This window comes from Sphaerodactylus townsendi, linkage group LG05 (assembly GCF_021028975.2).
Source record: "Sphaerodactylus townsendi isolate TG3544 linkage group LG05, MPM_Stown_v2.3, whole genome shotgun sequence".
NCBI classification, from domain to species: domain Eukaryota; kingdom Metazoa; phylum Chordata; class Lepidosauria; order Squamata; family Sphaerodactylidae; genus Sphaerodactylus; species Sphaerodactylus townsendi.
The window spans coordinates 9,955,404-9,969,382 of NC_059429.1; the positions used below are offsets into that span (position 1 = coordinate 9,955,404).

Genomic DNA, 13,979 nt, shown 5'->3' on the forward strand with positions numbered 1-13,979 from the left:
CTAGAACACGGCCACCCAGCCCGGAAACCACACAGCATCCCACAACAGCATTTGTTTACAGAAGGAACTGTGCCTCACGCCAAGTTGGATCGTGCCCGAGGCCTTTCATGCTTCCTCAGCCACAAGGCTCGAGGATTCATCTGCAGTTTCGGGTTCTTAAAAACCTGAAGGTTGTGACACTTGGTGCCCTTCTCCCACCGGCAAGACATGCAACCCCCCTGCCCCGCCCCCCACCGCAGAGCTCACCAGCATGATCTTCGAGCGATGGTACGGCTGGACGATGGGCAGCCCGAGGGGAGTCACCCACTCCACAGCGTGCCCGGACTTGGCGATAAGGCGGGCACTCTCGGTCAGCCAATTCTGCAGTGAGAAAGGAAGCGGTTGAGTCAGCGCTACACGTGGGCTGGCCAAAACATCCCAAACATTGCAAACTGCCCGAGCAGCATAATTTCTTTGAGCTTTGCAAATTTTATTCTGCTTCCGCTGGACACAAGAAGAGATATGCCTAGCCCCAGTGGTGTCCCAGGTCTAAATAATGCCCAAAGACTCAAAAGCCCTGCTTACTCGTGAGCGCAGAGCCTCTACCCCCTCACTCTTTCCCTTTCCCTGCAGGCTCTGAGGCTTGGCTTCACGGAAGCTGCCGCTTGGGCAGCCTGTCTCTATGATTTCTTAAAAGGGCAATGCTCTAAAGATTGCTTGTATATGTATGTATATGTATGTATATGTATGTATATGTATATGTGTATGTGTGTATGTGTATATATATACATACATACACACACACACACACACACACATACATATACATACATACATATACATACACATATACATTATTATTATTATATATATATATACATATAATGATTATATATTAGTATACATATACATACACACATACCCCTTCGGGGACGGGGCGGTATAGAAGCCCAAAGTATGTATGTATGTATGTATGTATGTATGTATGTATGTATGTATGTATGTATGTATAAATAAATAAATAAATAAATAAATATTTATATATATATATAAATAAATTGCCAAAAGCAGCATAAGTTTGCAATGTCTCTTCCATTCCGTTTCTTGAATACTGGAGCCAGGACAGAGGATCTGGTTAAGAAATGAATCCACCTTCCCGCATTGGGGGGAATCCACCTGAGTTGGACCTCCCCCCATTGGGGGAATCCACCTTCCCCCATTGGCTGATATAAGGTTAACATCTAATCTCGCATGGACTGCTAAGTAAAAGAAGAAGAGTTTGGATTTATACCCCGCCTTCCTCTCTTGTAAGGAGTCTCAAAGGGGCTTACAAATTCCTTTCCCTTCCTCTCCCCACAACAGACACCTTGTCACGGAGGTGGGGCTGAGAGAGTTCTGAGAAAACTGTGACTGGCCCGAGGTCACCCAGCAGGCTTCATGTGGACGAGCGGGGAAACAAATCTGCTTTTAACCACTCTGCCAAGCTGGCGCAGTTTGACCCAGAAGAGGCCAGCTCACCTGGATTTCCCGGGTGCCGGAGAACATCTCCTTGAGGCTGTTGAAGACCATCTGGACCAAGTAGTGAGATGCTTCCCAAACGTACTCCTGCATGGAAGGAAGGAGGACGGAACAGCATAGGGACAATCAGTGATGGTAAAGAAGTGGCCCCTCATCTCACCAGATTCAAGAGGATCCAAGGGACATACAGAGTTTCTGCAGGGCCTGTAAAACGGACCTGTTCTGTCAGGCATTCGGCCAGCCAGGTTAACATTGAAAACTTGCTATATAATAAACATCTGACCTCCCGTAGCCGCAAGGAAGGGGGAGGGGGAAACTTCTGATGCCATCTGAAATCTATGTAATTTATGCACTTTATGGTTCCTTAATTAGTGGGGATTGATCTCAGATTGCAAATGCCTGAGCAGACCAGGTGCTCAGGAGCAGCAGCAGCAGCAGGCCCTTGCTTTCACATCCTGCACGTGAGCTCCCAAAGGCACCTGGTGGGCCACTGCGAGTAGCAGAGTGCTGGACTAGATGGACTCTGGTCTGATCCAGCTGGCTCATTCTTATGTTCTTATGTGTTCAGCTGGTTTTAAATGTTAGATATATAATTGTTGGACACCGCTCTGAGCCCTTCGGGGGAGGGCGGTATACAAATTCAATAAATAAATAAAAATAGAACCAGGGGGCATTCATTGAAAACGCTGGGGGGAAGAATTAGGACTAATAAAAGGAAACACTTCTTCACGCAACGTGTGATTGGTGTTTGGAATATGCTGCCACAGGAGGGGGTGACGGCCACTAACCTGGATAGCTTTAAAAGGGGCTTGGATAGATTTGTGGAGGAGAAGTCGATTTATGGCTACCAATCTTGATCCTCTTTGATCTGAGATTGCAAAGGCCTTAACAGTCCAGGTGATCGGGAGCAACAGCCACAGAAGGCCATTGCTTTCACCTCCTGCCTGTGAGCTCCCAAAGGCACCTGGTGGGCCACTGCGAGCAGCAGAGAGCTGGACTAGATGGACTCTGGGCTGATCCAGCTGGCTTGTTCTTATGTTCTTAAAATAAAACTATGCTGGGATTCTTTCTGAGACTCCTGCATAAAAAACCCTTGCCCAACTTTTATAAAACCACGCATCAGGGAGACGTGGAGGTGGAGCCTTCACCATGTGTATGAGGGTTGACTTTACCCGACGAACCGTCTCCTGCGATCTTGCTCTTTGCCTAATGACACCACAGTTTACTTCAGCGATGGAAGGGGCGGCCCGCCCTTGAGTGGAGTAATTGACTTTCAAAGACAGCCGGGAAGTAAGAGAAGGAGGAGGCTGGGTTTTAATTGAGAGACGGTGGTTTTTCCTTCCTCCCTAAGCCTCAGTGACTTGGAGTGTTAATTTTGTATTAGCTATATCCTGTAAGGTTTGATATATCACGTGGGGAGCTGATGACTTAACCTCATGAACCTTTGCCCATAAATCTTTAAACTTTGTTTGGAGCTGCGATTGTTTTTACAGAGGTCCCTGTTCATGAACCCTTTGATGAAGATTATTTAATGAATCAATTTGCTCAATTTAATATACCACCCACCCCCGAAGGGCTCTGGGCAGTGTACAAGACACATATTAAAACTTTACTAGATAAAACCAATGACAATAACTAAGAAGAAGAAGAGGAAGAGTTTGGATTTATATCCCCCCTTTCTCTCCTGCAGGAGACTCAAAAGGGGCTTACAATCTCCTTGCCCTTCCCCCCTCACAACAAACACCCTGTGAGGTAGGTGGGGCTGAGAGAGCTCCGAGAAGCTGTGACTACCCCAAGGTCACCCAGCTGGCGTGTGTGGGAGTGCACAGGCTAATCTGAATTCCCCAGATAAGCCTCCACAGCTCAGGCGGCAGAGCTGGGAATCAAACCTGGTTTCTCCAGATTAGATACACGAGCTCTTAGCCTCCCACGCCACTGCTGCTAAACCCAACAATAATAACATAGTACAAAATGATTTCAAAAATATCAGACGACGGCTGCCGTCCAGGGTGCTCTTTTATCCAAAGTTCAATGTTTTAACAGTGCAGGGACTAACGCTTTGACAGAAGCGGCGCTTAAATAAGATTCTCTAACGTTAAAAAGAATTAGAAGGGAGGGGCAGGGAGTCACTAGGACCCCAGCGGAGCATTTCAACACAAAGAAGCTCCAGGAAGGTGTGGCGGATTGATTCACATGACTCCTGAGACTAGACCAGGGGTCTGCAACCTGCGGCTCTCCAGATGTTCAAGGACTACAAATTAATGTGCTACGTCCAAAACAATATAAGATTCACAAACACACGCTGGCTCAAGCAATTTATATTACCTGTCAGTTTCTTGTAAAGTATGCCAAATTGTTGGCTATTAGACTTATCAAACTATTATATTTCCATAACACATATATATCTCCACTTTAAATCCAATTCATGCAACAATTTATTACAAGACAACCTCCTCTCAAGTCTATAATCATGTATTTGTTAAACCAACAATGATTCCTATAAGTTGTCAGTATGTGGAACACAGCTCCTTGGATTCTTCTACTCTGAGATTCTGATAAAAGCCAGTAAGAATGTAGTGAGATATACCGGTATATGTGTTATGGAGATATAATAGTTTGATAAGTCTAATAGCCAACAATTTGGCATACTTTACAAGAAACTAACAGGTAATATAAATTGCTTGAGCCAGCGCCTATGTGCCACGCGTGTTTGTGAATCTTACAAGGACTACAAATTCCATCAGCCCCTGCCAGCATTGGCCATGACCATCTAGAGAGCCGCAGGTTGCAGACCCCTGGACTAGACAGACCAGGTGCCTGCCTCCCCAAAGCTGATTGTAAAACCCATACACACACCATCACTCTTTCTGCCACCTCTGGGGTGAGACGTGGGAGCTGGATTGGGGCCTGGGGCCTCTCCTCCCAATGGGGATAGGGTTGTTGTGTTTTTGTTCCAGGTATAGAACTGAGGAATCTGGCCAGAAAACAAAGGAGGGGGGGACATGCCAACCTGTGGGAAGCCCTCGATCTCCTTGAGGCGTTTCTCGATCTGCAGGCGGCCCCCGTACCGGGTGACCCCGTAGACCACCGTCATCACCGTCTGCTTCACCACTTTGCGCCCGATGAAGCCGTCCAAGACTTGAGCGATCTTCGTGCCCTTCTCTGCATCTTTTTTCCGAAACACCTCCACCTGCAGCCGGCAAACACAGACGAGAGAGATCAGCAAAGTACCACGCTCTCCCCCTCCCAGGGGTGGAGGGGAAAAGCCAAACGGATCAGCCAGGTGGAGAGGGCTGTCCAAGGTATACTTAGGATTAAACATCAATTTGCCTGATGAACGTATCCCAGGAATACCATTTGGGGCATGCTCCAAGGTCCCAGGCCCACTGGCCGGTATCAGACCCTAGAAAGCCACTACCAATTAGAGTAGACAAACCGACCTGGATACGCCAAAGACTTGACTCTGCAGGTAGCAGCCTCGTACAGTGGAACCTCGGTTTTCGTTGGTAATCCGTCCGGAAAGAATCGATGAAAACCGAAACCGATGAAAACCGAGGCAAACTTTTCCATAGGAATCAATGTAAATCCAATTCATCCGTTCTAGGCACTCCAAAAAACGTGCCAAAAACACATTTTTGGGTGAATAAACATAGCGTTTAATGCTGAAAACAGTAACAAACAAGAATACTAGGACCAGCTTCACAGCCAGTGGACCAATGTCGCACCAGAAAGCTGTCCCAAGAGGTCTGTTTCTGACGTCTCTCTAAGATTTGTCTGAAATGGGGCAAGACGTTGTCATCAAACAAGTTGCAGACACGGCCTGCAACAGCTTTATCCACAACCCCCTGCACCCTACTGCAAATCGATGAAAACCGAGGCTAATTGATGAAAACCGAGACAAATTTTTCACTGAAAAAATCGATGAAAACCGAAACCGATGAAAACCGAAGGCAATGAAAACCGAGGTTCCACTGTATATTCTTGTGACCCCGCTTCCTCAGACTGAAAAGAAAACTTTTGAGTGAACTCGGTGGTAGCGGTCTCTTACTTCTGGTTTTATTTACCGAGTGCATGTTGTCCCACCCCTTCCGCCAAGGAGCTAAGAACCATCGCCATGATTTTAAAACTGCACTAAGATTAGGCACTGCAGACAATTTTGGAGGGTGGGGGATGGGAGGCAACACCTTCAGTTGTGAAAATGTATTAAAAAAAGATGAATAATAGGACTACAGCTACTGTTGCACTCTGGCTATAACTAATTTTTCAAATGAGTATATCTATATACATGAGTTTATATCATTGTTCATATTTTTTATATTTCATTAGTTATAAATACAATCATTTCTTGTCAACAACATCCAACAGGTAAGTTCAACTTATTTTTAACAATTACAACAGATAGATTCAGGGTCATCCATATTAGTTCAGGTAAGTATTTAGTTCATACTCTCCCGTCAACATCCATAAGGTAAGTATTCAATCAATGCGAAAACATGTATACACATAAATATATATTCAGTCCATCTTGGTTCATCAAAATTTTATATAAATCCACTCAGGTAAGTATTCTGTATGTATTCAATAATAAGTCCAAAATTGTGGACAGGCATAAGTCCAAATTCTTTTAAACACAAGGAGGAAAACGCATTGCACCTAATCCGTGTTTTTCGATGGCTTCATCAGCCTCACAGGTTGTAGATATAATTTATTTTGGCTTCATTTGGGTACTCTGTAAAGGTAACTTCTTTTCTTATGTGAGTAAAAGAAGATGAAAACATTGAGAAGAAGAGGAGGAGGAGTTTAGACTTATACTTTACCTTTTTCTCCTGTAAGGAGTCTCAAGGCAGTTTACAAACTCCTTTCCCCTTCCTCTTCCAACTACAAGTGACATGTGAGGCAGTTGCCTTGAGAGAGTTCTGAGACAACTGTGGCTAGCCCAAGCAGGCTTCATGGGTAGGGGCGGGGAAACAAATCCAATTCGCCAGATAAAAGTCTGCCGTTCATGTGGAGGAGTTGGGGGAATCGAACCCAGTACTCTAGATTAGAGTCCACTGCTCTTAACCACCACCAAGAGCAATCTCGTCCAGCATTTTCTTTAAAAGTAAATTAACAGGCACAGTCTACCGGATTCAAATCTCTCTGTTCGGCGGCAGGCCAGAACAGCCACCCTTCCAAATGGACACTTTTGACAACATGTTCCTTTGGGAGTGTGTTCAGTATGCATCAGAACAGAATTGCTGGGGGTGGGGGGGTTGTTGTTGTTAAAGTAATATTTTCCTGCAGCCTTCAGAGCAGTGACATGGGGAGGGGAAATGGCCCCCAGGCCTCCCCTGCAGTGCTCCCCCTGTGACTCCCACAGTGGCATTTGTCCCCGGATGTCCCCATGGCCACTACGCCTATGCTTTGGAGTACAAAGACACCGCCCCCTTGCTCCCTTCACTTTATTTTTATTTGTATCCCTCCCTACCCTCCGCTAAAGGGCGCCTCAGGGCGGTTCACAGCACACATAGAAGAAGAAGAGTTTGGATTTATATCCCCCCTTCTCTCCTGTAGGAGACTCAAAGGGGCTTACAATCTCCTTGCCCTTCCCCCCTCACAACAAACACCCTGTGAGGTAGGTGGAGCTGAGAGAGCTCCGAAGAACTGTGACTAGCCCAAGGTCATCCAGCTGGCGTGTGTGCGAGTGCACAGGCTAATCTGAATTCCCCAGATAAGCCTCCACAGCTCAGGCGGCAGAGCGGGGAATCAAACCCGGTTCCTCCAGATTAGAACGCACCTGCTCTTAACCACTACGCCACTGCTGCTCCTATACATACAGTATACACAAGTTAATATTTCAATATAAATTACTATAATAATAACATGGTTAAAAACACTTGTCTCAGTACACACTTATTTCCCAAATACCTTTATGTTCGAAATATACAGAAAACTGGTACTCAATCATTCCTCATCTAACTTCCAACGGGGATGTAATTTAATAAATTCGGTGTCATCACGGTAATTTGTCTACCCTTTTTCTCGGTCCATTTAATGAAAGAATGGGCGGGGGAGGGAGGGAGGCAAAGAGGGAAAGGAGAACAAGAAAATGCAAGGAAGAAAAGAAGTGTAGGCCAAAAAAAAGGGGGGGGGGATGGAAAAGGGGAAAGGGAAGGGGTAGGAGTACCCAGAGGCTCAATTGAAGCGAAGTGCCTTTTCCCGGGAAGGGTCAGTCATGAAGAAGAAGAAGAAGAAGGAGGAGGAGGAGGAGGAGGAGGAGGAGGAGGAGGAGGAGGAGGAGGAGAGGAAGAAGAAGAGGAGGATGAGGAGGAGTTTGGATTTATATCCCCCCGTTTCTCTCCTGCAGGAGATTCAAAGGGGTTTACAATCTCCCTGCCCTTCCCCCCTCACAACAAACACCCTGTGAAGTAGGTGGGGCTGAGAGAGCTCCGAGAAGCTGTGACTAGCCCAAGGTCACCCATCTGGCGTGTGTGGGAGTGCCCAGGCTAATCTGAATTCCCCAGATAAGCCTCCACAGCTCAGGCGGCAGAGCTGGGAATCAAACCCGGGTTCCTCCAGATTAGATACACGAGCGCTTAACCTCCTACGCCACTGCTGCTCCTGGCTCCTGGCCAAACCCGCCTCACGGGCTTGTTGTGTGAGGATGAAACAGAAGCCAACGAAGTAGGGCACTCTGGGTCCCCACCAGAGAGAAAGGCAGGCTAGTAACAAAGTAGGTCAATAAATAGTCGCTCCTTGCACCCTCCCCGTCCTCACCTGCTGAGCCACGCCGCTGTAAACGTCCTGGGGCACGTCAAACGGCATCAGGTTAACCGAGGCCGCGCCAATGGCGTCCCGTCCGAGGGCCGCATAATGCTGCAGCCCATTGCAAGAACCGTCCTGCGAAGAAGACCACACAGATCACTGGCTGGTGGCAAAAAGAGGAGAGAAGCCGTGGGATGCCCAGCTCCTGGAAGGGACATCTGCTATCAGAGGTCTCCTTTTCAGTCCCACCCGCCCCCCGGTGCCCACAGCTTGGGGGAGAGGAGTCCTGTCACCCACGTACCTGATGGACGGGGAAGTGGGAGATGTAAGCAGCCGGGTCCGGGGCTCTTGTGGCCATGGCTATCTCCATGCAACACGCTAAGGCCTGCCACGGCTCATCGACGGTCATCCACCATTTCCTGCCCTGGGGAGGAACACATATAAGTTGTGGTTTGTTTTGAGGAATTGGGAGGAAGCTCGTTCCAATTCGGAGCAGAAACACCAGCAAGGACTGTTTTGGGAACCTCTTTACTTGGGCAGGCCCACCAACCTGGTTTCCAGCAGACCTTTGTTTATCCAGTTCAGCAGTCCCCAACGCAGCGTTCAGGGGCACCAAGGTGCCCATTGGCACTTTTCCCGGTGCTCGCCAGATGTTTTTAGGTAGTGGATTGGGCCAGGTAGAGCTTTTGCCCAACAAGGCATCTAATTATGGGACTGATATTTCAAAACGCAGCTTCAGAAGCAGCTGCCGCCATGCCATAAAGATCTGATCCGGTTCATTTCTCTTCTCCGCGCAACTGGTTCCCCCGTCCCCACTGCAACCTTCACAACCACCCAGCAAGATAGACAGGGCTGCGAAAATGCTAACGGCCAGAGGGAACTCCGTGGCTGAATGGGAGATTCGAACCCAAGTCTGGCCACAACACAGCGGCTGCACCGATCGCTACCTCCCGTTCTCGGTTCAGCTGCTCAAATCGAATCGAATCACACTTTAGTATGATTGTAGATCCGTATACCGTATACACTCGTGTATAAGCCGACTTTTTCAGCACATTTTTTATGCTGAAAAAGCCCCCCTCGGCTTATACTCGAGTATATATGGTACTTATAAATCATTCAGTGAGAGGCAGGAAAAGAAGTGTCAGCTCAGTCGCTGCTGCATTTCCCACCCTAATACTCGAGTCAATAAGTTTTCCCAGTTTTTTGTGATAAAAGGTACCTCGGCTTATATTCGGCTCGGCTTATACTCGCATATATACGGTATATCGATCTTTTCCGCACACATAAGCCAAGACGGTCTTTGAAAGAATGTCAGGCAAATAACTCTAGACAGGAAACTTCTTGGCGAGTTTAATGTTTTTAAAATAAGTCTTCCTGCTCTAACGCAAGTCTTCTTTTTGTGTGTAAAATTTAAGAGGATGAGTGGGAGTATAAAAAAAATATTTAAATGCAGCCAAGGCAGCCAATTGCTGTTATCCCCAGGTTACAGGGGATGGGACACAGAGGCTGACTGAGCTGCTCACAACTGCCCTGCAATGTAGTCCAGTGTTGCTATTTCCCAATTAGAGGTAGTGGCGGAAAGAGGGTGGCTTTTGATGTCCCAGAAGGACGCTCGTTCACGTATTGCTGAGGCTGCGGATGAGAGCAACTAGCAACCACCTTCAGACGTTGCTAAGAATCGTTCTGCACTTAGCAAGATGGAAGACACTGTACAACGTGGGTCCCGTGGCCTTTGGAGTGATACACCACACAAGGGAACCAGGCAAACACCAAGAAGCACATCTGAAGAGTGTTGCTGGCATAAGAACAGTAGCTGTAGCAGAGCTCGGACTCTGGTATCCCCCCTTTCTCTCCTGCAGGAGACTCAAAGGGGCTGACAATCTCCTTGCCCTTCCCCTCTCACAACAAACACCTTATGAGGTAGGTGGGGCTGAGAGAGCTCCAAGAAGCTGTGACTAGCCCAAGGTCACCCAGCTGGCGTGTGTGGGAGTGCACAGGCTAATCTGAATTCCCCTGATAAGCCTCCACAGCTCAGGTGGCAGAGCGGGGGAATCAAACCCGGTTCCTCCAGATTAGATACAAGAGCTCTTAACCTCCTACGCCACTGCTGCTCCTACAAGGGGGGGGGGCACCTCACACCGGGCGCACGCATGGGGGGTGGAAAATCGCCCCCTGACCCCTCCCCCCACGACCCCCCGGCACTTACCTCAGTTTTTAGTTTCAGGTTTAGTTTCAGGCTAAAAAGCGGCCTGTTCCATTCAGGCTGAAATGGGCCCTTGTGGGAACTACACTGCCCAGGAGATCTTGTAAAGCCCCAAGGGCTCCTGGGTAGTGTAGTTCCCGCCCGGCCTTTTTTCAGCCTGAACTGAACAGGCCGCTTTTCAGCCTGAAACAAAGCCTGAAACGAAGAACTAAGGTAAGTGGGAGGAGGGAGGGGCAGGAGAGGGGAGGGACAGGAGCAGGGCCCATGGGGGGTGGCAAACACAGAAATGCGCCCCGGACGCAGTTTGGCCCAGCTACGCCTCTGGTTGCTGGACCAGAGCAGAGGCAAGTCCAGCCCAGAGTCCTATCTCTCACAGCAGGCAACCAGTGCCTCTGGAAGTCTATCAACAGTGCATAGAGGCCAAGGTCTTCCCCTGATGTCATCTCAGTGCCATCCTGGCACTGGCCATCCTGGCACTGAGATTCAAAGGTTGATTGCCTCTGAACATGGAGGTTCTTTTTAGTCAACGTGGCTAGCAGCCGCGGATAGACCTCTACACAAATCTGTCTAATCCTTTTTTAAAGCTTTCTATCCCTGTGGCCATTACCACATCCTTAGGCAACAAATTCTCCATCTGTAAAATGGATAAATGTTAGGGTTGAGGGTCACCACAACATGAGGAACTGTATTAAAGGGTCGCTGCATTAGGAAGGTTGAGAACCACTGCCTAAGACTCTCTGCATCGGTGTTCTCCATCTGTAAAATGGATCAATGTTAGGGTTGGGGGTCCCCACAACATGAGGAACTGGTATTAAAGGGTCACGGCATTAGGGAAGGTTGAGAACTACTGCCTAAGATTCTCTGCATCAGTGTTCTCCATCTGTAAAATGGATAAATGTTAGGGTTGGGGGGTCCCACAACATGAGGAACCATTAACGGGTCGTATATGCTATAGGGAAGGTTGAGAACTACTGGGTAAGATTCTCTGCAGACCAGCTGCTTCCATCTGTAAAATGCATAAATGTTAGGGTTAAATCACCACACAAACATGAGGAACTGTATTAAAGGGTTGTGGCATTAGGAAGGTTGAGAACCACTGCCTAAGACTCTCTGCATCAGTGTTCTCCATCTGTAAAATGGATCAATGTTAGGGTTGGGGGTCACCACAACATGAGGAACTGTATTAAAGGGTCGTGGCATTAGGAAGGTTGAGAACCACTGCCTAAGACTCTCTGCATCAGCGTTCTCCATCTGTAAAATGGACAAATGTTAGGGTTGAGGGTCACCACAACATGAGGAACTGTATTAAAGGGTCGTGGCATTAGGAAGGTTGAGAACCACTGCCTAAGACTCTCTGCATCGGTGTTCTCCATCTGTAAAATGGATCAATGTTAGGGTTGGGGGTCCCCACAACATGAGGAACTGTATTAAAGGGTCACGGCATTAGGAAGGTTGAGAACCACTGCCTAAGACTCTCTGCATCAGTGTTCTCCATCTGTAAAATGGATCAATGTTAGGGTTGGGGGGTCACCCACAACATACGAGGAACTAGTATTAAAGCGGTCGGTGGCATTAGGAAGGTTGGAGGAACCACTGCCTAAGACTCTCTCTGCATCAGCTGCTTCTCCATCTGTAAAATGGACAAATGTTAGGGTTGGAGGGTCACCACAAAACATGAGGAACTGTATTAAAGGGCCGTGGCATTGGGAAGGTTGAGAACCACTGCCTAAGACTCTCTGCATCAGTGTTCTCCATCTGTAAATGGATCAATGATATTAGGTTGGGGGTCCCCACGAACATGAGTGGTAGGAACTGTATTAACGGGTCGTAAAGTATAGGAAGGTTGGAGAACCACTGCCTAAGATCTCTCTGCATCAGTGTTCTCCATCTGTAAAATGGACAAATGTTAGGGTTGGGGGTCACTACACAACATGGAGGAACTGTATTAAAGAGGTCATGCCGCATTGTGGGGAAGGTTGGAGAACCACTGCCTTCTGGAAGACTCTCTGCATCAGTGTTCTCCATCTGTAAAAAATGGATCAATGTTAGGGTTGGGGGTCCTACCACAAACATGTAGTGAACTGCATTAAAGGGTCGCTGCATTAGGAAGGCTGCTGGAGAACCACTGCCTAAGACCTCTCTGCATCAGTGTTCTCCCCATCTGTAAAATGGATCAATGTTAGGAGTTGGGGGTCACTTCAACATGAGGAACCTGCATTAAAGGGTCGTGGCATTAGGGAAGGTTGAGAACCACTGCCCTAAAGACTCTCTTGCATCAGTGCGTTCTCCATCTGTAAAAGCCGGATCAATGTTGTTAGGGTTGGGGGCCACCACAACATTGAGAGGAACTGTATGCTAAAGGGTCGTGGCATTAGGGAAGGCTTGAGAACCACTGCCTAAGACTCTCTGCATCAGTGCGTTCTCCTCCATCTGTAAAATGGATCAATGTTAGGGTTGGGGGTCACCACAACATTACGAGAGAACTGTGCATTAAAGGGTCGCGGCATTAGGAAGGTTGAGAACCACTGCCTAAGACTCTCTGCATCAGTGTCCTCCATCTGTCAAATGAATAAATGTTAGGGTTGGGGGTCCCCACAACATGAGGAACTGTATTAAAGGGAAGAATTGCATTAGGAAGGTTGAGAACCACTGCCTAAGACTCTCTGCATCAGTGTTCTCCAATTCTGTAAAATGGATCAATGCTAGGGTTGGGGGTCCCCACAACATGAGAGGAACTGTACATTAAAGTGGTCGCTGCATTAGGGAAGGTTATTGAGAACCACTGCCTAAGACTCTCTTGCATGCAGGTGTTCTCCATCTGTAAAATGGATCAATGTTAGGGTTGGGGGTCCCCACAACATGAGGAACTGTATTAAAGGGATGCTTCACAGCATCAGGAAGCGCCGTTGAGAACCACTGCCCTAGACTCTCTGCATCAGTGTTCTCCATCTGTAAAATGGATCAATGTTAGGGTTGGGGGTCCCCACAACACATGAGGAACTGTATTAAAGGGTCGCAGCATCAGGAAGGTTGAGAACCACTGCCTAAGACTCTCTGCATCAGTGTTCTCCATCTGTAAAATGGATCAATGCTAGGGTTGGGGGTCCCCACAACATGAGGAACTGTATTAAAGGGTCACAGCATCAGGAAGGTTGAGAACCACTGCCTAAGACTCTCTGCATCAGTGTTCTCCATCTGTAAAATGGATCAATGCTAGGGTTGGGGGTCCCCACAACATGAGGAACTGTATTAAAGGGTCGCAGCATCAGGAAGGTTGAGAACCACTGCCTAAGACTCTCTGCATCAGTGTTCTCCATCTGTAAAATGGATCAATGTTAGGGTTGGGGGTCCCCACAACATGAGGAACTGTATTAAAGGGTCGCAGCATCAGGAAGGTTGAGAACCACTGCCTAAGACTCTGCATCAGTGTTCTCCATCACCAGCAAGTGGATGAAATGCTAGGGGTTGGGGGTCCCCACAACATGAGTGAACTGTATTAAAGGGGTCGAAGCATCAGGAAGGCTTTCTGAGAACC

At 47.8% G+C, this 13,979-nt stretch overlaps 1 protein-coding gene across 1 annotated transcript in view; it reads right to left on the reverse strand.

Annotated features, from left to right (window-relative positions):
- The window catches only part of POLRMT (RNA polymerase mitochondrial), a 66,555-nt gene that overhangs the window by 31,063 nt on the left and 21,513 nt on the right, over nt 1-13,979 (reverse strand). The window contains exons 11-15 of the mRNA XM_048498272.1: nt 8,543-8,665; nt 8,254-8,376; nt 4,508-4,687; nt 1,498-1,584; nt 247-360 (exon numbers count right to left, since the gene is read on the reverse strand). Coding sequence (XP_048354229.1) covers nt 247-360; nt 1,498-1,584; nt 4,508-4,687; nt 8,254-8,376; nt 8,543-8,665 — 627 coding nt within the window. The remainder of the gene's footprint in view (nt 1-246; nt 361-1,497; nt 1,585-4,507; nt 4,688-8,253; nt 8,377-8,542; nt 8,666-13,979) is intronic.